Source organism: Fulmarus glacialis, unplaced genomic scaffold (assembly GCF_000690835.1).
Source record: "Fulmarus glacialis isolate BGI_N327 unplaced genomic scaffold, ASM69083v1 scaffold10773, whole genome shotgun sequence".
In the NCBI taxonomy this organism is placed as follows: domain Eukaryota; kingdom Metazoa; phylum Chordata; class Aves; order Procellariiformes; family Procellariidae; genus Fulmarus; species Fulmarus glacialis.
In genome coordinates this window covers 62,820-88,558 of record NW_009203572.1, presented here as the reverse complement: position 1 = coordinate 88,558, position 25,739 = coordinate 62,820, and the positions used below count along the sequence as shown (strand labels likewise).

Sequence of the window (25,739 nt, the reverse complement as noted above, 5' to 3'; positions counted from 1 at the left end):
TTGCTCACCACCCGCGCTGACCGATACCAAGTAATGATCGATACTTCTTGGAACACGCTTACCATTCATATACTGAGCATGATGTCACATGATATGGAATACCCTGTTGGCTAGCTGGGCCAGCTGTCCCGGCTATGCTCCCTCCCAGTCTAGCAGAGGATAGTTGTCCTTGACAAGGTACTTAGCAACAACTGAAAACATCAGTGTGTTATCAACATTCTTCTCGTACTAAATCCAAAACACAGCACTAGGAAGAAATTTAACTCTATCCCAGCTGAAACCAGGACACACATCTTCATTCCTGAGATTGTCTTGGTAATCAGTTTGAATTAATCTTTTCTTGAACGTAGGTGATCAGACAGTATAGCTAATAGTGTTCCTAAGGGAGAAAGTTCAAGGAACTCACTAAATTCTGTCAAACTAATTTTTTTGAATTTGTGTCTAAAGATGAAGGGCCATTTTACTGACATTAAAGTCAACACCACTTATTTACTGAAGCTAGGGAATCTAATCCAATTTTTTTTGTTAACAGATAAAGCAAATTCTGCAGGCTTGAATCTCAGTTATTCTGTTCCAGAAAAGAGTTTTGGGGTTTGCATGGTGTGAGTGCTTCTAAATCATTTTTTTCATAATTTATTCTTGGGCTGTGATAGCATTTGACATGAATTCCAGCAGGGCCCAGAGTGCTCTAATTTACACTCTGTCTTCCATAGTCCTTTGAGGGGCCTGAGGAAACAGAACGACCATAGCGTGTCTATCACACTTCAGACATAACCCCTGTCTTCTCCCAACCTTTGATCAAAACACTTCCCCCCTCCAGCTGGGCAGTATTCTGAAGAATCATGTATGTCACTAGACAGGTGTGAGGAAGCCTTATAGTTTAAAGGCCTCTTTAAAAGCACAACAATGGGGTTTCTTTTTTATATTTATTAACTCATTTTTAGGGTAAAGAAGTTAGGGTACTGATGTTCACAAAGCAAGCATAAAAGTCTTACAAAACTTCAAAAATTCCCTAACTGTTAGACATTTGTATTTTGCATTGCAAATGTTGTATAAATAGTATTTTGAGTCTTTATGGAAATAAACGTTTTAGAAAAATTGCCTAGTGTATTTCATTATATTGACTGCTTGCTATTTTAGCCATTGCTTTAAGTTTGTAACAGTAAGCCCATAAGATCTAAAACTTATTGAATCTTGTATTTTAAAGCTGTTTAATATCATATTCCTACAGATTTATACAGTTTAAATGCAAATACTGTAGATCTTTTGTATAATATCATATAAAATGTATATGTTAATGATTTTAAAACTGTGTTTTTCTCTGTCAGAAAGAAAACTTATCTAATACTTGATCATATCCCATCTTCTTCACTGAATCCACCTTCTTTCTTCTTTTCTTCACTGTAATAATGGTCTCTTCCCGTCTGATCAGTCAAGAAATTGATGTATTTTAAGAATAAAATATACTGATAGATGGAGAGGGGGTCGAAGTATACAATGAACGTTCCTGTTCAAACTTCAAGCACACAATAATATTGAAGAAAGTTTCATGATCCCTGTAGAAGTGTCTGTATTAGCATGCAGCAACACATCATTGATGAGTAGCATTAACATGCAGTACTTCAAGAGTACCTAGTACAGCAATTGTAGGAACTTCTGATGATGTGGTCTGAGGTTGCTACTTCTTTTTTTGCTTACTCAGAGCATTCATTTAAACTGAAGTGTCTGAAATCAGTAAATTCACTTGTATGGTTATTTGGGGCAAGTTAAAGCACAGAACATGGAAAACAAAACATGCGTACTGTTTGTAAGAATGAGAAGTAGTTCTTTATACCGGAGGGAGGAGGCAGGGGAGATGGTAAGTCCTTCCACATGCCTTAGTGTTCCTAGCAAAAAGAGGACTCAACTGTGGCTGTAACTGTTCCTGCCTAAAACTTGCTTGCCTAACTGCTATTCATGTCAGTGTTCCCTTTCTCATTTTAGCAGTCCCATTGAAATTAACAGGATTGTTTAGGAAGGTAAGCATGGCATGGGCAGGTCCACTCAGCCCTTGCTCTGTAAAGGTGTATGTCTAGTGAGCAACAAGAGGCATTGCTGGCTGGCAGAGCTGACGACTTAATCCTGGCAGCCCAGAATTTAAACTTGGATCCTGTTTGAGGAAAATGTTGGCTTACGCTTCTGCAGTAGAAGTCATATGGTAACTCTATTTGTATATACTATTGAGAGATCTGCCAAAACTGTTGGAATAACAGACATAATGTTTTCTGTGCCCAGGGATTTACTGATGGAGATTTGTCAAAAATTCAGTTTGGAGGAGCCAACGTCTCAGGATTTCAGATAGTTGACTATGATGATCCTCTGGTGTCAAAATTTATACAACGCTGGTCAACACTGGAGGAAAAAGAGTATCCTGGTGCACACACTAGTACAATTAAGGTATGTCTTACATTTGTTTTAACCATGACAGATGTAGAGGAAGTGAGGGAACTGGAATAGAAAAACAACAGACGGAGAAAACACTTCAAAATCAGCTGTGCCGACACAATTTTATATTTCTCTAGGGTACTTTTAACATTCTCCATCATAGGACCGGTTAAGCAAAGATACTGCACTGTCAAAAATGTTCAAGACAACTTTAATTTTTCTTGTGTCACTGTAAATCTGCACGTGACAGCTTGTTAGGTAATTGTTTTGGATGTGATGATACATAAAGTATCTACTGACTTTTTTGGTTTTTCTCTGTGTTTCAAAATGTTTTAAAGGCAAATATGTAGTCATACGTAGGCTTCCAGGAAGCACAGATCTAGCACTTTCTGATACAACTTAATCTCCCAAAGAAATGGTAAGACAGTTGCTTTGAGAGACATGCCTAAATCCTACAAAGACTTTTAAAATTAAATGGTATGCCCGAGATACAGAATCATGGTCTGATTTCAGGCCTGAGTGAGACAAGATGTGACACTGGGCAAGTGGTTAAACTTCCTTACCTCAGTTTTTCCTCTGGATAGAACTGGGATAATAGTACCTTCTTACCTTATGTGACCGTTATGAGGATCAATTAATGCTTGCAAGATCTTGAAAAGAATAACTCAATTTTAATGCTAAATAATTTTTCTTTTAAGTAATACAATGAGAAACTTTATTAAGAATGAGTGTACTTAAATAATTCTGAAATGTATTAGGAGGAAAAGATAAATGGCAAATGTTCTAGGCATAACTTTTTTTTATGCTATAGTTTGAATATGAAGCATATTCTTGATTTATAATGAGATGGATAAGAAGTTTCAGCAAGGAATGGAAGAGCCATTTTTTAAATTCCTGGAACAAAAATCCTTTAAAGTGCACAATGTTAATTTAAATTGAAAAATACAGTTTGTAGGTTCCCTTTTTCTGAGGCCAAATTTGCGGGGGACTTAGTCAAAGCTATGATTTTTCTGTGGGTTTTTTTGTATTTTAAAATCCTTATGACAGAATAAGTGAATTTCTCATTTATGTTTGACAAACATCAAGGGTCTGTGTCATGCCTTTAGATACATTCATATTACATACATGTAATATATGTAATACATATTGGTCTCATCTAGGAAAAAGGGAAGGGATGTGGCTGTGGATGATTTATACCATACTTTTGTCTCTGATGCTTGAGTGCCCAAATCTACCTACCTACTAAAGCTGCAGAATCGTGGTCTGGAAATGATCACAGTGAAATGCATGATTAAAGTAAAACAGTCTAACTGAAACCAAGATGCAGTTTTTCTCGTTAATGGAAAAATAAATCGGTGGGACACAGAGCTAAGGATTCTGGTACCTCTGATATTACTTACAGTAGGGGGAAATTGCATGTGTTAGATAAGATGAAGTGGTTGCAATATTTTGTTGTAACATTAAAATCTGTAACTTTATCAGAGGTATTCCCTTTATTTCTACCATGATAGGTCCTTTCAAGTCTACTAGAAATTGAAAGGGTTGAAGGAGAGTATTTGGAATATCTTACGTTTTTGAGGTTTATTTTGTTACGGATAGGAAAAATAAATGACTTGAAATGTTTATTTTCATGAATTTCATTAACTTAAAACAAGTTTTAAATTCAATTAAAAAGGCCGATCTGTCTTCCTTTATATATTGTCTGCTCAAGGAATATGCAGGATTGCGCTGATATTCAGTCAAGAGATTGAGACTTATGTTAAATTATCAGATAATTTATAAATACTAGAGGTATTGATGGGAGGGAAGAAGTGGGTGTTTGGAGAGATTGACTGTATTAGTTACTGTATTTCTTTGTGTAGCTTTCTATCTTTTGCCCTTATATATGTATTACTTGTCACTTTTGCCTGCCATTGCATGTAAGGACAGAGCTATGTCACATTTCATTCCCATTCTTGAGGGAGCTAGAGGCAGAGCAGAATCATAGAAATCATAGAAACAGGGCAAGAAAGGTCTTTGAGCAGTCAGTTACCTGGTCCATTCTCCCTGTCTGAAGGCAGAATCAGCTATACCTATGCAGTTCCTGTGGATAGTGGTTTCACAACTTCCCCAAGCATTCTATTTCAGAGCTTAAATAGTCTTATTTTTCGTTTTTTGTCTAACCTAAATCAGCCTTTGTATCACCTAATCCATTACTCCTTTATCTGTTTCTAATGGATAGGAGGAAGTTCTCCTTTTTATCTGTCCTTCTGTGTTTGAAGATGGCTGCTATATTTGTCTTTGCTTTCCTCCCTGCTTAACTAAATAATCCTTTTTCCCTTGAATTTTCTACTCTCAGATCCTGTTCATCATTTTTCTCTGGAACCTTTCTAATCGGTGCCCATCTTCTTTGAAATGCCAGACTGCGTACTGCACTGCATCTGAGTGCTGTGCTGTAGAAATCAAAATAATGGCTTCATGTATCTCAGAGACAGTACTCCTTTCAGGGCTTCCTTTTGTGTTACTCTTTTTCTCTCTCCCCCCCTCCGCCATCATGACACTGTTGAACTACATTTATCATGAGATACACACTAACATCCAGATCTTTTTCTGCATTGCTTTTCTGTACTGCTGCCAATTTAGACAGTCTCATATCATGTCTGTGCACTTGATCATTCCTTTAAAATACAGGATTTTTCATCTGTTCTTTTTGAATTGCATTCCCCACCTGTCCTTCCTGAACACGCCATTCCTTCTTATATTAATAATGTAGCTCTGTGTGTTTGTTATCCTTTGCTTCTTGGAATAGTGTATAAACATCTAAGTTACTGATCAGATTAACTCACTGGTCTCCTATCTGTCCCTTCCGTGATCTTATGAAAACCTTTCTGCCCTTTCGGTTTTTGAGGCAGTTATCCACATTGTTACTGTTTAAAAATGAGCTTTTGCAACCCTCTTTGGTTTTGAGGCAGTAGTCCAAATTGTCAGTGGTTATGAATGAGCTTTTGCCACTAGTTCCCATGGAATCCAGGAAGGAGTCACTGCAAATTCTGTATGAAACAGATAGGAAGGCAAATAAAAATCCTGTATGATCAATACAGAAATGAGAGGAGGTTACATGCCCCTAGCAGGTAATGTTATCCCTGGGATTACAAATGTTATCTCATTGCAGGCAATAGCATTGCAACTGTGTTGTATTGTCTTCCTTTTGTAATCCAAAAGGAAGTACACATTCATTTTACATTATAAAATGCAAGTTAATGGAATATGGCTGACCTGATGTGACAAGACGTATCACAGCATCCAAGTACAGTCCTGAAAATGGAGAAAGATACCTTTTTCTAAGAAAAAGTTCATTTCAAAGGAACGTGCTTTTCAAGAAAGAAAAAAGTTGTTGAAAACCTGTTCCACAGATGCCCAGAAGAAGACTTGGATCAAATTGCTTTAAAAACGTATCTTCACAATTTATAAAATATTAATTATAAGAAACTGCAGTCTTAGGACGTAGATGAGAAGAGACACTGATTTTATTTATTGCTGCACTGTACCTGTACTGATTAAAAAAACCCACAAGATTTAAAGATTAAGCAGGACACTTAAAACTTGTGCTTTGCTGCCTTCTTACAAAAGGTCTTCTCATCTTTAAAAAGTAAAGCTGATACACTGTTTACCTCAGATTAAATTTCAAATGTATCTGTTGTAACCAAGGGTGTTATCAGTCTCTGCATGCAATTCTAGAAGAGCTAATAATGTGTAGATCTTGAAACATACCACTGAGAATCCTGGTGAATTTCTTTGTCAAGTAGCAAAACAAAACCCATATTTAATTTTATAAAGGCCTAATAATAATAAGTTGAAATCCCCTTTTGATCTGTTACTGTGTATTTACAAATATAGCTGGGCTTGCTGGGCTTTCTGAGCCTTAGTGTTGTGTCAGGCTATTATGTCTAAGGCAAACTTCTTGCTGTTGTGGAAGGACTCTGAAGGACAACACGTCCATTCACATCCAACTGCTCCAACTTCCTAATCTGATTAATCCATTCTGTTTGGGGGCAGCCTTTGGTCTAATTCCAGGAAGAAGCTCAATTCATATTTCTTGAAGGCTAGTGAGACATGATAAGTACTAAGCTTAAAGTATACAAGTATAAGTTGGGAGAGGAGTGGCTGGAGAGCAGCGCTGCAGGAAGGGACCTGGGGGTGCTGGCTGACAACAGGCTCAGTCTGAGTCAGCAGTGTGCCCTGGCAGCCAAGAGGGCAAACCGCATCCTGGGGTGCACCAAACACAGTGTAACCAGCTGGTTAAAAGAGGTGATTATCCCGCTGTATTCAGCGTTGATGCGGCCTCACCTTGAGTATTGTGTGCAGCTCTGGGTCCCACCATTTAAGAAGGATGTGAAGGTCCGTGAATGTGTCTAGAGGAGGGCAACAAAGCTGGTGAAAGGGCTGGAAGGCATGTCCTATGAGGAGTGGCTAAGGACTTTGGGCTTGCCTAGTTTGGAGAAAAGGAGGCTGAGGGGGGACCTCATTGCTCTCTACAGCTTTCTGAGGAGGGGAAGTAGAGAGAGAGGTGCTGATCTCTTCTCCCTGGTATCCAGTGGTAGGACATGTGGGAATGGTTCAAAGCTGCGCCAGGGGAGGCTTAGACTGGACATTACGAAGCATTTCTTTACCAAGAGGGTGGTCAAATATTGTAACAGGCTTCCTAGAGAGGTGGTCGATGCCCCAAGCCTGTCAGTGTTTAAGAGGCATTTGGACAATGCCCTCAACAACGTGCTTTAACTTTTGGTCAGCCCCGAATTGGTCAGGCTGTTGGACTGCGTGATCGTTGTAGGTCCCTTCCAACTGAAATAGTCTATTCTATTCTATAAAGCCATCCTAGTCTGTGATGAGCTTTTCTAAGAGCAACCTTAGGCTTAGTGTGTGCAAGAAGTACCTGAGACAACTTGCGTATGATATATACAGAAACTACGTGCAGCATGCAGAAAAGAATTTGGGGCTGCCTGTTTGAAAACCTAAAGCAGTTCAGACTTGTAGAAAATACCATTGTGTTGGAAGATGGTCACAACCCTAGTACTCATTGCAGCTGTTCTCGATGGCTTAAACTGCTTCATGCTGGTACATTATGTTTCAGTTGCTCAGAATTCATACGATTGTATTTCAAGCTTCATAATCTCTTCCCACACACACACACACACACACAATTAATGCATAGCTAAGATAACAAAACGATAGATTGGTTTTGCCTTCTGATTTTGCCTTTAGTAGTTTCACATTTTCAAGTCTCTTTTTTATAGACAAGTCATCTAGTCTTTTAGAAAATTATTAAGAAATCTGTTTTGTTTTTTTTTTTTAAAGATTATGTGATTCTAGAATTTGAAGTGTTTGTATCATACCAAACAGTGTGTTCGTTATGATAAAATAGCAAAAGTTGAAAACTGCCAGTGTTAAACTGTAAGTCTGGAAGAATGAAGCTTGTAATTGAAAGCTGCTGGTTTAACTCTACTGGTTCTGATTTATCTTAAGGATGGAATACAGAGAACATGCAGACAAATATAAAAGTACTTATTTACCTTGCAGAAATAATTCAAATTTAGATGACTCACTGATAATAAGAAACAAAGAAGAGAAGAGTGAAAACATTTCTTCAGACTGGAAATTCGGAAAGCATTTGGTCTAAATATAGACTAAGCAAAGGTGTACAATTAATGAATTAGACAATACCTTCATTTTGGGGCATGCCTCTTATGATTGCAGTGTGTTGGAAAATGGTTTTATAATACCAGGCATTTTAATAAGAGTTATAAGTGATATTCTGTTGCACCTGCTACAGTTTTAATGGGAAAATATGATTGATTATGCCTGAATTCAAGTAGATGATAAAGATTTATAAATAAGAATTTAAAAAATTAGTTAATTTCAGTATTTATTACATGATTTAATCAGGAACTGCACTGGAGTAAAATTTTTTTTTTAAAGTGCCCTTGTAAATCTGTAGGTTTGTGAGATTTTTCTGCCCACGTTTTCCAGTCCTTGTGTTTTGGTTTCCTGGGCATGAAAAATATACATCTAGCAGTTGGCGTTCTAGCTACCTGTTTTCACTGGGCTTTTGAATCCCAGTATTCAGTCTTCTCTACTTGCAAAAATATATATGAAAAATGTGGGTGTAAGAAATTTTTCTTTTTTTATTTTGTCTTTTTTTTCCTGGTAGGTGAATTTGTGCAGAGTGTATTATAATATCAAGTCCACGTACTCCTCCTACAGATTGTTACAGAGAATGGCGATGATTCAGAATATATTAAAACCAAATTAAAAGATCATTTAGTGTGGCTTTATTTAATAGGCTAGTCAAAAATTCTATCTAAAGAATCCTCATATGAAATTCCAATTTAGAATCATTTCTATTGCAGTGTTGTTCAGCTTCTAGGATAAATAATTTATTTCTATTTACCTATATAGGACTTTCTGTTGACTATGAGTAAAAATAATATAGCTGAAGAGCCTAATGGAATTTTCAGGTTATTATCATTCATATGGTATCAGTCATTTTATAAGACAGAATGATGTAATCTCTAATCTCTTTTCTACCATTTTCATTAATTGCACCAACCATGAATTATTTTACTAGAAAATGATCTAGAATACATTTTTATGATCATCTCAATAACTTTCTCTTGATTAAAAGCTCAACTCAAGGATATTTACCATAGTTGTTAATGCTTGGCTGGCCATTTTTATTATAAAAAGAGCAGTGATTGAAGACTGTATTTCAGTAAATATTTAGTAAAAGAGCATTTTATATTTTAAAATTTGTATCTGCTGTAAGTCACATATGCTTACTGCTTTATGACTAATCTTAATTTTTGAAGAGGAAGTGACTTTTGTGATAGAACATTGGAATTTAAAAAGACTCAAGTACGTTTTTAGGGTAAAGCAATAAAAAAAAAAAAAAAAAAAACAAAAAAAAAAACCCCACAAAAAAAAAACCCCCCCCCCCCCCCCAATCCCCCACTTTAACACTTTAACCATTCATAGTAGCTCTTTCAAATCCATTTCTTACAGCGTGATTTTACAGCCAAGTCTTTTGCCTTCCTATTTGTACATTTTGTTCTCATCCTCTGCTTTAATTTTTCCTACTTGGTCTATTTTCACTACTGTAACCATAGGCTTCAGTTTTTGCTGCTGGATCCTGCTGATTTTTAACAGTGTGAAGAGTGACATACTTTCCTCTAACTTAGCCTTGAAGAAAAAGGTTTTATGTATTCATATGGTAACAATTATAAAGGCATATGTTCTTTGTGGTTTACAGTAAATTAAAGGTGATTTTATCATCAGTGGCATTGCTGTTTTGCAAGTGCATACTGTTTAAGGTTAGAAGTAGGATCACACAAATAATTGTAAAATCTTACTTATTTTATCAGTATGTATATTTTCTACAGACAGTGGCATGGATTAGAAGATGACAACATCTTTTTTTATAAATAAAATGCTGTGGGTTCAAATCCAAATAATTGTTTTTATTATTTTTGTCAAGTTCTATGGATTTAAATCCAAGTAATTGGTTTTAATTTTTTGTCAAGCTCTGTGTGTTTTTTGGTGATACAAAGTTCACCAGGAGTAAGCTTTAGGTTTGAGAATTAGGAGGGTTTAAAAAGCTTCTAGAAAAATGGAAAAAAATAGGGCAAGAATTAATAGACTTTTTAAGGAACTTAGTAAAAAGAAGTGAGTTTAGATAGTGAACTTTTTAGCCATTGAGTAATGACTCATTGAGTCAAAATTGAGATTTTAAGAACCTCCATGATTTGAGGTTCAAAGAAGTTGCTACATAAATGTAGTGAATGTACAATTTATATAGTTTAGAGCTGTTTCTGCCTTTACTGTAAGGAGAGATTAGGTGTCCTTCTGATTTGTGTACTTTCAATTATTTAGGATTTTTCAGAGGGAGAAGGAAAGGTATAAGGTAGAGAAAAAAGATACAGTGTGAAGATTTGCATTAAAAGCTACTGTACTCCTTTCAAGATCTTGTTTTAATGCCTGATAGTTGTTCTTTCTCATTAAGAATTGTTTAAAGGAAAGATATTTTTGTTTTGCAGAATGATAGATTTAGAAGAAAAGACTACAGCTGTGAACGTGTGTTTGGTTGATGGTTTTTTGTTTGGTTTTTGTTTTGGTTTGGGGTTTTTTGCTTTTTTGTTTTTGTGTAGTTTTTGTTTTGGTTTGGTTTTTTTGGTTTTTTTTAATACTAGCATAAAAACTGCCATGCTGTTTTTAATGGCACTGGCTAGGAGAACACCTTGCAGAACTTGGTGTCTGCTTCAGTATTTCATTGACTTTAAATTGCTTATACATGATTATTGGAGCAACAGCAAAGTAAAAGCCTGGTACAGCAGTGCACTGCACTATAACAGCATTACTGACCCCTCTCCGAGCGAAAAACATTGAATCATCTCACCAGTTGCATGCTTTAGATCCATTTGCCATGATCAACAAGAGCTGAGAGAAAACAACATGGTACACCCGGAGTAAATGGCAGGACACTTCTGAAAGCATCTGCCCATCTTTCTGTGGGCACAGATGGCTTAGTTGAGACAAAGGTCAAAGGATTTCTAAGATTGTCTGACATGGCGGAGCTCTTTTTCTCTAATGCATTTTCAGAAAATAAAGAGGCCACAGTGTTAGGCTAATTTGACCTTCTGGGTAATGGAAGGGATAAGTTCCCACACAGCTTCTGTATTAACACTCCTGAATGAGTGTAAGACATGCATGCTGACTTTCTGTTCTTTTGAATGGAAAAAGGTCTGGAACTTTGGTAGATCCAAATGCCAGTGCCATTAATAAGATCTGGCATTGCTCTGCTTCCTCCTGGAAGACAGAGGGTTCACTTTGTTGCTAAGACTTGCCAAGATCCGTAATTTTTTTTTTTCTCTGACATCTTTCTGATACTGTGAAGAAACATCTGTTTTACAGTAGCATTAGCTCTTTCTCTTTGGCCATTGCATTAAATCTAATGAAAGACCAAAGTACTTTAAAACCCCTGTCCTCGTTGTAAAATCAAAAAAAAAGGAAAAAAGGGAAGGGGGGGGGGGAAAGCAGGTACCTGCACTGTTTTTTCTTCTGAATTAGCTGAATTAGCACCTGTGATGACTCTAGTGAGAAGAGTGTTCTTCTGGATTGGAAGTAATCTTGGGGGAGGAATTACAGTCCTGAAATCTCCTTCCTATTACAGTAGTAGGTGAAATAGATAGAAAGGCCAAGCACCTTAGGGTTCATGAATCTTGTGATCTTTGCTATATTCAGTTTTAAAAGGAGTGAAAGAAGGTCACTTTCCCCTATAAATACCCTACAGTGGGAGTGTTAGGGTAATTCAAGTGCCCCAGTCTTGTCAGTGTCTGCTGCATGTGCTCTGGGCGTGTCTTTCAAAAAGGAGTTAGACTTCCAGGGATGTAGGCTTAGGCAGGTGCCTAGCTACTGGGCTAGAAAACAAAGCTGTTCTGGGTGTGCCCAGAAGGCAGCCTTTCTAAACCAAACAAGGGGATACCTAAAGAACTTAAACACATCACAAAATCAGCAGGTTTTCTGGATAGCAGTTTTGGACCTGAACGCTTTAATTTTTCTAAGGTTGGTTGAGGCGTTCTTTGCATCTGGCGGTCTGCCCAAAACATTATGGCGTTTCAGAGCAAAAATACCTATTATTTATTTAGCTGTTCTGTGTACACAGAATGCTGGAATAGCTTTTAAATGAAGGCTATCATCAGTATGTAAGTTGATCTGACTCTACAACCTCTGGAAACAAAATTTAATAAAGATAGTGTATTTGTTAAGATAAATAGGGCTTGATTTCTAACCTCATCTTTACTGAGATTAATTTAAAAAAATTTTCTTTGAAGATCTGGTAATTTTACATTTTATTTATTTCTCTCCCCCTTTTAGTCAGGACAAGGATTGTTACAAAAAATTTACAAATAATCAGTTGATACTTTCAAATATCTTGCATATATACAGTTATTTTCAGCTGGAAGCAAGTCTCTTTGTAAAGGCTGCCTGTTTTCACAAGAGCTCCATTCTAATGTAAAGATCAAAGAGGAAGAGGCAAGCTTTCCATCTTTTCTGGGCTCCCTGACCTCTGCCTCATATCCCCAGTGCTTGAAACATTCCCATAGGTAATGAAGATGCTCCTGTGCTTAAAGCCCATTTACAGTTTGAATGGCAACTGGCCAGACATGCTGCTTCATACTGACACCGTTCATGCTAATGCTCTCACAGAACAAATGAGAAGAATGCATGATTATGGGCAAAATTAAAAGCCATCTGGATTTACAATGACATTTATGTGTACAATATTTGACAATGTCTCTTACTTCTATTGAAAGTACATTCCCATGCTCTGTCATGACAGTGTGCAAAGTATCGCAAGAGATCCTGAAGGAGGTAGCCATTTCCCATCAGTTAGTGAATTTTCCACTAACTATTTCATCTATCAGGCCACTTTCAAAAGTTTTCCAAGGTGTGTGTAATACTGTCCATTTCAAAATAGCCCATAGATACATTAATTAAAGAAAGACCGGTAAGAAAGAGGTGCTTGAGTTACATTAGTTTGACTGCATTGAAAGTCAACAGGAGGTAGTTGCGCAGTTCCTTTACTAGTTCTTAACAAGTAACTTTGTCTCTCATTCTTTTTGCTTGAGGGTTTATATATGTACAGTACAAAGCACCATGAAAAGGCAATTCTGCTTTTGTGGTACATACTAGCACGCAAGTAGAGAAATACTTCGTTGTGGGGAAAAATGTACAAAACTCAGATGAGTGATTTTATTGAATATAATCCTCAAAGCAAAATAAAGCTATAACATTTGTTAAAACAAGACACCATTTGATATCTCAGTTTAGTCTGTGTATAGTTTAGCGAAGTATTACAAACAAGGTGATAAAATGCATAGTGAACCGTTGGAAAAAAAAATTGCTAGTATAGGGCAGTAAACCAAACGTTTAATATACCCACAGTCTACAAAGACACACAGTTTGTGTCTTTGTTATATATATAAAACACACATTTTGTGTCTTTGTTATGTATTTATTGCCTCTGATGTATATTTCTTGGTATTTAAGTATATTTAAATTGTTTAAATATAAGGAAAATTGCTGAACGTTTGCTTACACCAATTGATTCTACCTACCTGCTCTTGCAACAAATAACATTTCCTATATTACTTCTCTTTGAATCTTACCTCCCTCCAAGGAAAAATATTTGTATCTGATTTTAGACCTCCTTTCTTTTAACATCTGTTAGTGATACAGAGTGTCCCTTCTCCTGCTGTTCCAATAGCAGGCCCCCATATGTGGTGAGGAATCCTCTTTGGACCTGTTTCAGACTGATTTCAGCTTTCTTGAATGCTGCTTCAGCTGCATATGCCATTCTGGCTGAGGTCTCCCTAGTGTCTTGTACACTAGCGCTGTGTTCTTTGGCTCTGCTGGTACAGTCTCTGCCCAAAATATGTTATTATTTTGTTTGTCTTTCTCACTGTTATGTTAGATTAGGGCTGAATGGCTAGTTCATAGTCCCCTTGAGTGGTTTTAATTTGTTTTTAGTGTGTCTTCAGTGTAGACATACGTATCTAAGCTGATCACCCTGGACTCCTCTAGTAGTCTCAGAAGTCACTGGAGATCAAATTAATGGAAGGCACGATTCTAAGGCACGATTCATTTCATCTTAAAGAAGGTGTCTAACATGGGTCAAATGACTCACACCTTAAAATGCTTATTTTTCTTCTCTGACTGTAAAAAAACAACTAGTATGTCAAGGACAGATTTAGACATTGCAGATATCCAAATCAAGAGAAAAAGAATTCTACTTCTTGTGATTCAGAATACTTCCCCCCTTTTTTTTTTTTAATTTATGTCTTCACATTTTCATTTATTTTCTACTGCTCAGGTATATTCTTTTAATGTTGTATTTTAAATCTCTAAGCATATCTCTCAACTTTGTGTCTTTAGCACATTGACAGGCATTAGGTTAAACACAGGACTAACAGGCTAACATTATGTGATTAAATCTTTTTATAATATCTTCCAGCTTTAAAATATGTATATAAAAAAATCTGGTGGTTTCTGGGGGTGTCTTCTGCAATTTCATCTTCAGAAGATTGTTACTGATTGTACGAAAGACATTACTGGGCCTTTTAGTTAAGGATTTCTGATATCTTCTGAATTACTGGACAACAGCTGAAGTTACAAAAGCCAACATCTTGCCTGTTTTTCTTGGACAGCACATGATTAATATCTTCTGCTTAGTCTGGGATGACTTTGTTTTGTCTTTACTTCTCAAATTCACCTTCTCAATTGCAGCTTACAAATTTTATTAAGGTCTATAGTACATTTTAAATTTAAGTTGAATAAAATCACATATGGACCTTGTGTTTTCTTTTCTTGGCAATTAGGGCATTTATTTAGAGAGACAGAATTCTTTTCATCTGACATGCATGCTATCTGTGTTTCATAGCAAATAACATAAAATCCTTGGGCACTTCAGTCACTGTATTGTAGTTTAAATTATCAGCTTATTACTATCATAGTCCTAGAATTACGATGAAGCGAGACTTTTTTTTGCATGTTCTTTGCCATGCTTTAATTAATACGGGTGATTCTGTAGGAACTATAGGATAGTACCTATACTATTTTATATTAAAGTTGCTGATTTTATCATGTAAAGTTGAAAGTAACTGAAATGAAGTTAGGAGATTTACACTGCTGTAAAAGTAGTAGGCTGTAAGAGCCCATCCCACTTCCACAAAATAATATTCCAAATAGTGTTCCCACTTATTTTAATAGTGCAGATCAGAACGTGGTTGAATCACCGGTATAAAACAAAGTGAATCAAGACAGAGCTAATGCATCCTTTAACTTATGACAATTTTGTTTATATATGCAGACACACAGACACCCCTCTGCATGAGCAGGTTATCAGTCTGTCATTTTTTGTTCGTGGTAGTGAGTTCACTTTGGTTTAGTTTGTCAACTTTAAAACTATCTACAGCTTAATGAATAGATGTAATGAGCCCCATGAAGGTTATTAGGAGCTGAAAGTGTATGCGGAGTAAAGCAGTAAGAAATGATGCATGGGCTGTTTACTTTCATGGCATTTCCAACAACATGAAGATGTAAGATGCTTGTAAAATATTTTGAGATCCTTAGATTAAAGCTGAATTAACCTAAATTAAAGCATGTGGACTTTACATATGTGATGACATGTAAACACATACAGATATATATTGATAGGCAAAGCCCTACACAAACTGAATATATGACTGAGTTGTGGATATTCCGGCCAGTAATTATATACTATAGGGATAATATTCTTGAAATAATACATTAAACATATCCCAATGATGAAATGAAACATAGGATGACTGAATTAGATAGCACTATAACTTATTAATTTCAAGCTCTCATTTTTGCTGCTACCCAAAGTATGTTTCAGTGGTTAATGACAGTGCTGTATCCAAAGTTTCTCAAAACACTAGTGTGGTACAACATTTTTCTGTACTCCAAAGAGCTGCACTTAAAGCAGTATTGCTAGCTAGTCCCAAAAAAACGAGTCAGGGTCCTTTCTCTTCTCTCCATTACCTTCTCCTCATCTCCAAATCCAAATCCATGCCCACCACTTAAATCACTGCTACTCCAGCAGTAGAAAGTATTACCAGCTCCAGCCAGTCTTTCACTTCATTCTTCTGCTGTTCCCTTTAAAAAGTTCCATACAAGTCACTGAGAGAACTTTCTTGAGAAGATTCACATTAATCACCCAGTAAGCTTATACATCTGAAAAAAGAGTTCCACCTTCCTTTTCTTCTCTCCAAGGTCTAACAGTTGCATACAAAAATGACCTCAATTCAGGAGCCTGCCTTGATTACAATTACAAGAGCCTTCTGCATGACTTGAGCTAGCTAATTAAAATTCTCATTAAAGTCTGAGCCATCGAAGCAAAGAGCCAATGTATCATTTCTCACCGCTTTACAGTTTATATATTTTCAGCATCTAATAGCCTTCATAGGGATCATTGCATTCATTCATAAGGCTGTAAGTAGTTATATTCTGGCCCATCTTTCCAAAAATGTCCCTTAAATTTGGCATAATTGCAATGTTCTGGACTCATAAAGCCCATCCAACAGAGTCCTTGGTGTACGTGCACATGTGGTTTCTGTTCAGTTAGTTAGTTAAGATGTAAAATTTTCCAGTCACTGAAGATAACTGCTTTTGACTGTTTAGCCCCAGCTTCTGATGCATGTGATCGCAGGATTCTTCTCTGATGTCTCAGAAGTTGTAAAGCTCCTTATATTGTGTCAGACTAGGAACATGGGGCTCTTCCGCGCCTATATTGTTCTTTGAGGGGCACCACTTCTTCTTCCAGACATCTCGGCCCCAAACCTGTTTTTGCACGGTGTTGACAAGGTATTGCATATTTGAAAATAGCTACCCCTAAGTTTTTATATTTAACAGATAAAAATTACGCATGCATATATACAAATATATGTTTTTTGGTTTTGTGTATATGTATGTGGGAGGAGATGTAGTCTAGAGATCTGTATATAAATGCATCTCCATGAAGAGTGCAATCAGAGGAACAATTTCTTATTTTTAGAGACTAACTCAAGTTAAATAGTGGAAATTATTTCTTTTTTCCCCTTTCACCTCCATGGACTTCCAGCCATATCTGCACACAGAACTGTTACACAGTTGTAGTGAGAAAGGAATGTAACTCACACTGAAAACAGCTGTAAATCTTCAGTTTAGATTTATTAGCACTGCCCCCAACCATTCTGATGGAGAACACTTCATTAATTTGCATAGATGCCCCTCAGAGGGTAGTGACCTCCAAACTAAAGAAAAACTGGTCTGATTTCAAGTATATCTTACTGTCCTTTTTATTTTTAATATGTTTCTGTGTTTAATGGATTAATGAGGATTGGAAGGCATAGTGAATCTGAAGCTGGTTTTTAATTAAATATTTTCACTTCTTTTCAGTATACGTCTGCACTGACCTATGATGCTGTTCAAGTGATGACAGAAGCTTTCCGTAATTTGCGTAAACAGAGGATTGAGATCTCCAGAAGAGGAAATGCTGGAGATTGTCTTGCAAATCCAGCTGTACCCTGGGGTCATGGTGTAGAAATAGAAAGGGCATTGAAACAGGTAGCTTCTCTGGGGTGAATGCTGGGATGAGTGCATGTGTGAAATTCTTTATAAATGCTTGAAAAGAACCTTCCAGTCTCCTAACCTGCCTGGATCTTGCTGGGAGTAATGTGGAAGTAAACTCCTCAGGAACATGGCTTACACTAAGATAATATATTGGGTGTGGAAGAGAGTCTAAACTGAATGTTTTTGAAATATCAATAATCATTTGTGGAAATACAAAATGCATTTTCTAGAAAGAAACAAAATTAATTCTTCTACTATTTTTATCTTCATATAGGTTCAGGTGGAAGGTCTAACAGGGAATATAAAGTTTGATCAGAATGGAAAGAGAATCAATTTTACAATAAACATCATGGAACTCAAAAGTACTGGTCCTCGGAAGGTAATTTGAATTGTCTTACGGTGTCTTTAAAGGTTTTACCATGCTAAGCAACGGGTTAAGGTAGGTAATGAAACATTATAGATTAATTAAAGCATGAGTTGTGATAATATTTATTCATAGGTGTATTCTACAATGGTCTTGCAGAAAATGTGTATTATTTCTTTCTAACAAATACAAGTTATTATTTCTGGTAAGTGCTACATAAGAGTATTTTCCTTTCAGTTTTGTGGATTAAACTTTTTGCTTTCTGATCTGAATTGGTAAATGTGAGCCAGTAATTGGGGAAATATGCTTCTGAATGATGAATGCCGAATACAGCTTTTCAGTGATGTTTCTTTGAATGTGATTATCTTTCTGCTCTAATTCCAAACTTTTCAGGAAAAGCCAGTTTCTCATGTCTTCCTAATCTGGAGTATTTCATAACCCTTTCAATCCTACAGCGTGTGATGTTGATGCTAAAACCTGTTAATATGTGAATGAAAATGGTATACCTGTATTAGACAAATCAATGTGAACAAATGTCATTAGTTCAATCTTGTTACTATTTGTAATAGTCTTTAACTGCATAAATAGAAATATTTACACTGCTAAATTCATAGCTAAAATAGTTCTCTGTGAACATAAATCAAGGGCATAGTAATAACATGCTTTACCTTTTCTATGAAAGTTCATATTCACTGGTCTCTGTGCATCCTATAAACTCTCTTTAGATTGGATATTGGAGTGAAGTGGACAAAATGGTTGTGAATCCTCTTGATGGCCCTCTTGGAAATGAATCTTCAGGACTAGAGAATAAGACTATTATTGTCACCACTATTTTGGTAATTAACCTCATATTTTGCCAGAAGACAGTCTGTCCTACAGTGATTTGTTTCTTGTCATTATGCTAGTTTAAATATATTGTCTTTTTATTATTTGAGGTTGTGACCTGTTATTCATTATGATACGTAAATAAAATCTGGAAATTAAGGAAATGTATGTGATTCAGTATGTGGTTTTGTTCTGTAGAAGACAAACGGTCATTGATTGAACATCCTGGAAAGTTAAAATTTTTAGACATGAAAATGGAGATGAAATACCTGCTTTCAAAGGAGAGAACTTTGTCTGAGAGGCAGAACCATAGTGTTAGTTTTTTAGAGAATGTATTTTGCCAAGCAGGAAAGAGACTGGTTCTTATGCTTCAGAATTGTAGCTGCTATGGACTGGTGAAGTGTAAAAAAAAACATTAAAAGTTGTATTCTAATTGTCTAGAAAATAACATCGTGTACCGTCGTAGAACAGCATTTTTCTGTAAGTTACACAGCTTCTTTATCAGTTTGGGCAAGTCACAGGCTAGCATAGGAATTTCACTGGATGCAAGAATAATTCGGTAACAATTGAGCAAAGAGGAGATACGTTACTTTAATACAACTTATGACTCATCACCAATTTTGCTGATGATAGAACTTTACTACATAGTTATAGATATCTTACCTGTTGTTTGTGTAGTAACTCAATAAAGATATAGCCTGGAGAGCCTGAAGTGTTTTCCCAGGGAGGAATGTGGTTGTGAAATAGGAAAGAATTTTCTTGTATTAAGACAACAACAAAAGCAACAAAATACCTTTGCCTTCTTCCATCCAAACTGTGTGAGAGAAAAAAACTGATTTTGGAACTTACTCTTTCTTCTCTGAATGCATAACTCCTGTTAACATTCATGGTCATTATTAACATACTGCTGGGAATCACTATACCTGTAAGTATTGTTATTTGTATATGACTGTGGAGAATGCAGATTTTAAATGTGTTAAGAACATGTCACGATAATAATTAACAGCTAACATACATAGCGTGTATGATTCAGATGTTATCTTCTCTCTTTGTTTCACATGTAAAAGGAAACTTACTAATCTATGAAATGCACAACTGATACATCTGTCTCTTTTCCAAGTAGCTAAGGCAAGTTCTTTCTGTGCAGGAGTCCCCATACGTCATGATGAAGAAAAATCACGAAATGCTTGAAGGAAATGATCGATATGAGGGCTATTGTGTGGACTTGGCTACAGAAATTGCTAAACACTGTGGATTCAAATATAAGCTCACAATTGTTGGGGATGGCAAGTATGGGGCAAGGGATGCAGACACGAAAATCTGGAATGGGATGGTTGGAGAACTTGTTTATGGGGTAAGAAAATCTTTTATAATAAAGTCATTAAAGATGACTGATGGAAGGAGTGGGATTTGGTTTAGTTTTCTCTGTAGAGTAGAGGAAAATTATCTAATTCCTTAGTAACTGGAGTTGGCATCAAAAATTTTGAAAGTAAAGCATGGAATTAGATTTTTAAGTGCAAATGAAGTTGCGGGGAAGTGAGTTTCATCCTTTTGATCAGGTGAAAGGCAAAGTACTTTACTAACACTTTTAAATGTCATACACTTTTAAAAGGTCATGTGTAAAAAGGGAAGCTTGAAATATGCCAACCGTATGGTTATATGTATTTCAGTAAGAAGAGTTGCAACTAAAAATTTCTGAAATTCTCCGTAGGACATTCTTGGTGAAACGAATGTTGCCGGTGTCTCTGCTGTCCTATTTTCCATTTGTGAAATGCAATAGAAACTAAACCATTCTTTGCTCTGATCATTGTATTAGCTATTATTTGCTTTTTTCTTCCTTTACAGAAAGCCGATATTGCAATCGCTCCATTAACTATAACATTGGTGAGAGAAGAGGTGATTGACTTCTCAAAGCCCTTTATGAGCCTGGGGATATCAATAATGATCAAGAAGCCTCAGAAGTCCAAGCCAGGAGTGTTTTCATTTCTTGATCCGTTAGCATATGAAATCTGGATGTGCATTGTTTTTGCCTACATTGGGGTCAGTGTAGTTTTATTCCTGGTCAGCAGATTTAGCCCATACGAGTGGCACACTGAGGAATTTGAAGATGGAAGAGAAACGCAAACTAATGAATCAACTAATGAATTTGGGATATTTAATAGTCTCTGGTTTTCCCTGGGTGCCTTTATGCAGCAAGGATGCGATATTTCACCAAGGTTGGTTACTCGCCCATTTCAACTTTGTGCATTTTTGGTCTCGGCCATCTCAGCCAGAGGAGGTTCATGGTGCATATATTTTCACTCTCGGAAAGAAATTAATTACTGTGGTTTTTCTCTCGCTAAAATCACAAAAGTCCTTGAAATAAAAACAGTTGTCTGTTACATAGGGTCATGATGTATTTGATCGATACTGTGTTAACGTCGATCATACATTTGCTAAGTGAAGTTATATACACCATGCAGAGACTGTGAAATGCATAAGGTTCAAGTCATTCCACACCTTCTTGGAGGGGTACCGTGTTTTTGCTGCATATTCCCATTTTACAGTTGACAGTGCATATGGTTCACAACAACTGTAATGGGAAAAAAGGGTAACATACTAGTCACAAACTACACAGGCAGCACTTTCCCTCTAAAACTGACTACGTATCATAACACAGTTATTAACCCATTGTTTTCCTGCAGAAGAGCCCTGAATGGAAATAAAAGTCATGTGATGGCTCTAATTTCATGTGAATAGTTGCAAAACACCGCTGTTTTTTCATGGCCTAGTTTTAGAAAAGTCACAAAGGATATCGCTAAAATGAATTTGAAGGTCCAGTTTATAAATGCTTAATTCCTTATGGATTTTCACCTTCTTTATTAGGGACAACTGTAAAGCACTTAAGTTAATTCCTTTGCAGCTCATTAAATATTCTATTTCCCTTGTGCACAAGTGGTTCTAGTCTTGATTCAGCAAAGTGGTAAGTAGGTAGGTAAATAACTACTTGCTGTTTCAAGGAACTATAGTGAGAAGTTAAATAGGGCAACTGGGTTTAAGGAAATCAAATCAGAAGACCTACCTAATTATACTAAGCAATTTAACTTTCTTCTAAACATCCTAAAGTAAGCCAGGGAACAGGTCAATTTCTAGTGAGTCTAGTGGCTAGTGTCCAAAATAAATCATACCAAGGGAGCGTATCTTAGATATAAGTCGTGCATCTCAAAAGGCAAGAGCAGGTTTTCAAGTTGTTCTACTGTGGAAATAGCAGAGCGTTTATTGTGTGGGAACTTTAGCAATTCTTTGTAAAGGCTCGCATATCACAATGAGATATGCCAGCCTTTATGATGAAAGATGTGATAGATTTGGCATATAACACCATAGGAATTGTACACAAGAAACGAGACAGTGAAGAGAAAGCCAATCATTTCAGGTCATGAGAAGCTGTGTTAATTTTAGTCCTTTGGGGTTTTTGTATTGATTACACACTTCACAGGTTTAGTTGTCTGCAAAGTCCTCTATTAGCTACAAAATTATTTTTATTGAATCAAGGCCATAGTAGAATAACGATCTTTTTTTTATTATTATTTTACTGGCTATTAAAGCATGACAGTTGTTGTGCATGGTTTGATAACTTTTGAAAGGTGAGGTAAGAATAATGATAGTAAATTGCCATCATAAAAGGTGCATGAAACTAATCATTTTGGAGATTCAAGATGTAGTTTCTGTGAGGTGTTTAACAGCACTTTATTCCATTACGAACGTATTTTTCAGGAAAGCAGTTAGTTTGTATATTATCTGTTTATTATAAAAATAGAAAAGGGCTGAAAACACCTCAGTTATTTTTGTTCCTGCACCAAAACCATCACTATGGAATTTGAACTCCCTGCAAATGAATTAGAGCAGATATGAAAAGGAATCTTTTCAGACATCAGCAAAATGTCTTTGTGAAGTTAAGTTTTGCATTATTGCTACTATCACTTCTCTAATAAAAGTGCCAACCACTGTAAGAATAGTTGAGTAGACAGGTAACTAGGGCTTCCTGACTCTGAAATAGAAGGTGGTGCTGAGTAAGACTGGACCACCTGGAAACTGGTCTGCAATAGCAATCCCCATGTTGCCATGTCGCACAGAAACAATAAAATAGAATAGTGATATGATAACGATAACTTAGCAAAGTTTTCCTCATGTTTTTTGAGATGTGAGTGTACTCTCAGTACTGCCATGTAATACCTCTGTAAGTATAAAGTGTGGTGCACAAATTTAGGTAATTGTGCACAGAAATTGTTATTTTAGTATTTAATAGTCTGATGAATGAGGTGCTTGTACAATTGTGGATTCATACTAGCGTAAAATTATCAATCTTTAGAAACTTTTTGAAATGTATATAAAAAAGAAATTATTTATTGAACTGGGACAGACCTTATAGGAAAATTTTGAATACAAATGACACGTAAAAATTTTTACTTATAAAATGTCATGTGAGAGCATAATGTCTGGATTGGCATTGAGCTTATTCTTTTTTTACAAAGTCGGTAGTGACTTTGCTGACGGATTATGGACTTTTGAAGATTGTTATCATTTATAGCAGATGTCATCAATACAGTATATAGTGCCATGAAATCAGCAGTTATTAAATACACATTGTCAGAGATTTTACCTTGCAAATATACATTTATCATATAATTCAGTTTTTTAATTGTAGAATTATTTTGTACTCAGATTACCTCCATGTCAAAATAAGTCTTTAATATTTTTTCAAAGGTGACAGAAAGCATGTTTGCAGAATACATCTCAATTTAGAAGGAACTTGAAATAATTTCTTTTCTATGGTCCTTTTTAATAACATGTTCTGGACCTTATCTGACTTGATTTTCATGTAGTAGAGTGAATTAGTGAGTCTGTTGTGACATGGAATAAGTCTTTTCACGTCTGAATTATCACAGAGATTTTTTACAGTAGCAATTAGTGAAAATAATTTGTCCAGAATTGGTTCTATTTATTTTTGTTCCCAGTTTAATAAATCAGCTTTACATAACTATCATGTTTTAATGCGTATGTATATATATATAGTTATATCTATCTATATATCTATATAAATATTTTGTCAGAATTAGTTTGAAATCTCATTCACAGAACAGTAGGCTGGGTAAGTGATTTGTAATTTGTTTACTTAATAGACAGAGGAGACACATCAAGACATACCTAAGCTACTGCAACGCCTTAGTACTAGACTTTCAACTACATGCACATTTCTGCCAAATAATTAAGCACATCTGCAAAGATTATGTACTCCTTCCTATTAATGTCTTGTTTGGAAACAAAGTAGTAAGTAATTTCAAAGTTTAAAGGATCATTTAAAAAAATGTCAAGTTTGACAATAATGGCAGTATCAATAATTCTCTTCTATTAGTTTTCTAATATTGAAAATCATTGAATTTCTCTAGTTGTGTGCTCTATACTGTTTTATATATTTTCTTGAGTTCTCTTTTCTTCTCTCTTCTTGAGCAGGAGATGCAAAACAAAGATCCATAAGAGCCCACCTGCTGCAGTTAAAAACATCAGATTATTACTATTATTTAAAAATATACTTTCTTCACCATTTTTCTGTGTTATCACTGATCGTTTCATGTCCAGTCCTCAGTTTGTTAAATGCTTGATTTTTCAAAAGTTGTGTGCGCTTTTTAGTTTATGGATATTCCCTGGACCAGTTTTTATTGCAAATAATGCTATTTGTTTCTCAGTATAGATTGTCCACAGCAGCATAAGCCATTGTTTTGTGGAAATCAGTTTTGTCTCAATGTCTTAGGAAAATAAGCAAGCTAAAGGCACTTAATTTTTAAGTGCATACTGGTTTATCTGAAAGCATTGTTTCACTGATTTTGTTTGATCCCCTTCATAATGTCACAGAAATTCACTTCAGAGGGAATGACAAGCTTATGTGTTAAATATAGCACATTATGATGCGAGCAGTTTCCTTTCAGGATGTTCAGAACTTTGAAGAAATGGATCACTAAATTCTCCCTGAAGTAAACTCTGGAGTCCTGATTTCAGCAAAGTCCAGGAGATGTAGTGGAGTATGCATTGATTCCGATTCCCATCTGATTAGCATGCAGAGCTGCACTACGAGATAGCCTGAAATGCTTCCCTGTAGTATAATGCATCATTTGCATAAAACTGATAACATGTGTTCCTTTTTAGGACTTTCATTTCACTTTACAAATCCATTTCATACTTGTTATTAGATCCCTGTCTGGGCGCATTGTTGGAGGTGTGTGGTGGTTCTTTACCCTCATCATAATCTCATCCTACACGGCTAACTTAGCTGCCTTCCTGACGGTTGAGAGGATGGTGTCTCCCATTGAAAGTGCAGAGGATCTTTCCAAGCAAACAGAAATTGCTTATGGGACATTAGATTCTGGCTCCACTAAAGAGTTTTTTAGGGTAAGAATTTCTACTTTTTAGATTTCTGTTTTGTTTTAAATAGGTTTTCACTCATGTAAATGTGTTTTCCCTAGGCTTTATTAAAAGGCTGCTCTAAAAATGTGGTATGTGCAGCCTAACTCACAAGTATAAGTGGTTTTGTTTATTCATTATCCTTACATTTTATTATCTATGTATAAATATAAGGGTCATGTTACAAATACGCAAAGCAAAAGTGGCTGCAAGGAATTACCTAAAAAATATTTCACTGTAAAGTAAAAAGCAAGGCATGTTCAGAGAAGGGAACTGATGTCATTCATCTAAGCTGTAAGACAGGAGCTAACGATTATAAACGAGGCTATTTAATATCTGTGCTATACTTTAGGTAGTCACGCAGTGAATAGGGACATGGGAAGGTGCAGTGTCATTTTTTTAGTAAGTATTTCACATGATTTTTCAAGCTTGCAGATGGGGAATGGGATACAACCCTGTTGGCTGCTGTGGTAAATCCATGCCTGCTTTTGAAAACAATTACTATTTGTATTTGCATTACAGTAAT

General features: G+C 36.0%; 1 protein-coding gene across 1 annotated transcript in view; it reads left to right on the top strand.

The window, feature by feature from the left end:
• The first annotated feature begins 1,813 nt into the window (after window positions 1–1,813).
• GRIA2 (glutamate receptor, ionotropic, AMPA 2) overlaps window positions 1,814–25,739 on the top strand; it is a 39,986-nt gene continuing 16,060 nt past the window's right edge. Inside the window, exons 1-8 of the mRNA XM_009574686.1 lie at window positions 1,814–1,858; window positions 2,275–2,436; window positions 17,416–17,583; window positions 17,864–17,968; window positions 18,679–18,789; window positions 19,926–20,132; window positions 20,624–20,994; window positions 25,003–25,201. Coding sequence (XP_009572981.1) covers window positions 1,814–1,858; window positions 2,275–2,436; window positions 17,416–17,583; window positions 17,864–17,968; window positions 18,679–18,789; window positions 19,926–20,132; window positions 20,624–20,994; window positions 25,003–25,201 — 1,368 coding nt within the window. The remainder of the gene's footprint in view (window positions 1,859–2,274; window positions 2,437–17,415; window positions 17,584–17,863; window positions 17,969–18,678; window positions 18,790–19,925; window positions 20,133–20,623; window positions 20,995–25,002; window positions 25,202–25,739) is intronic.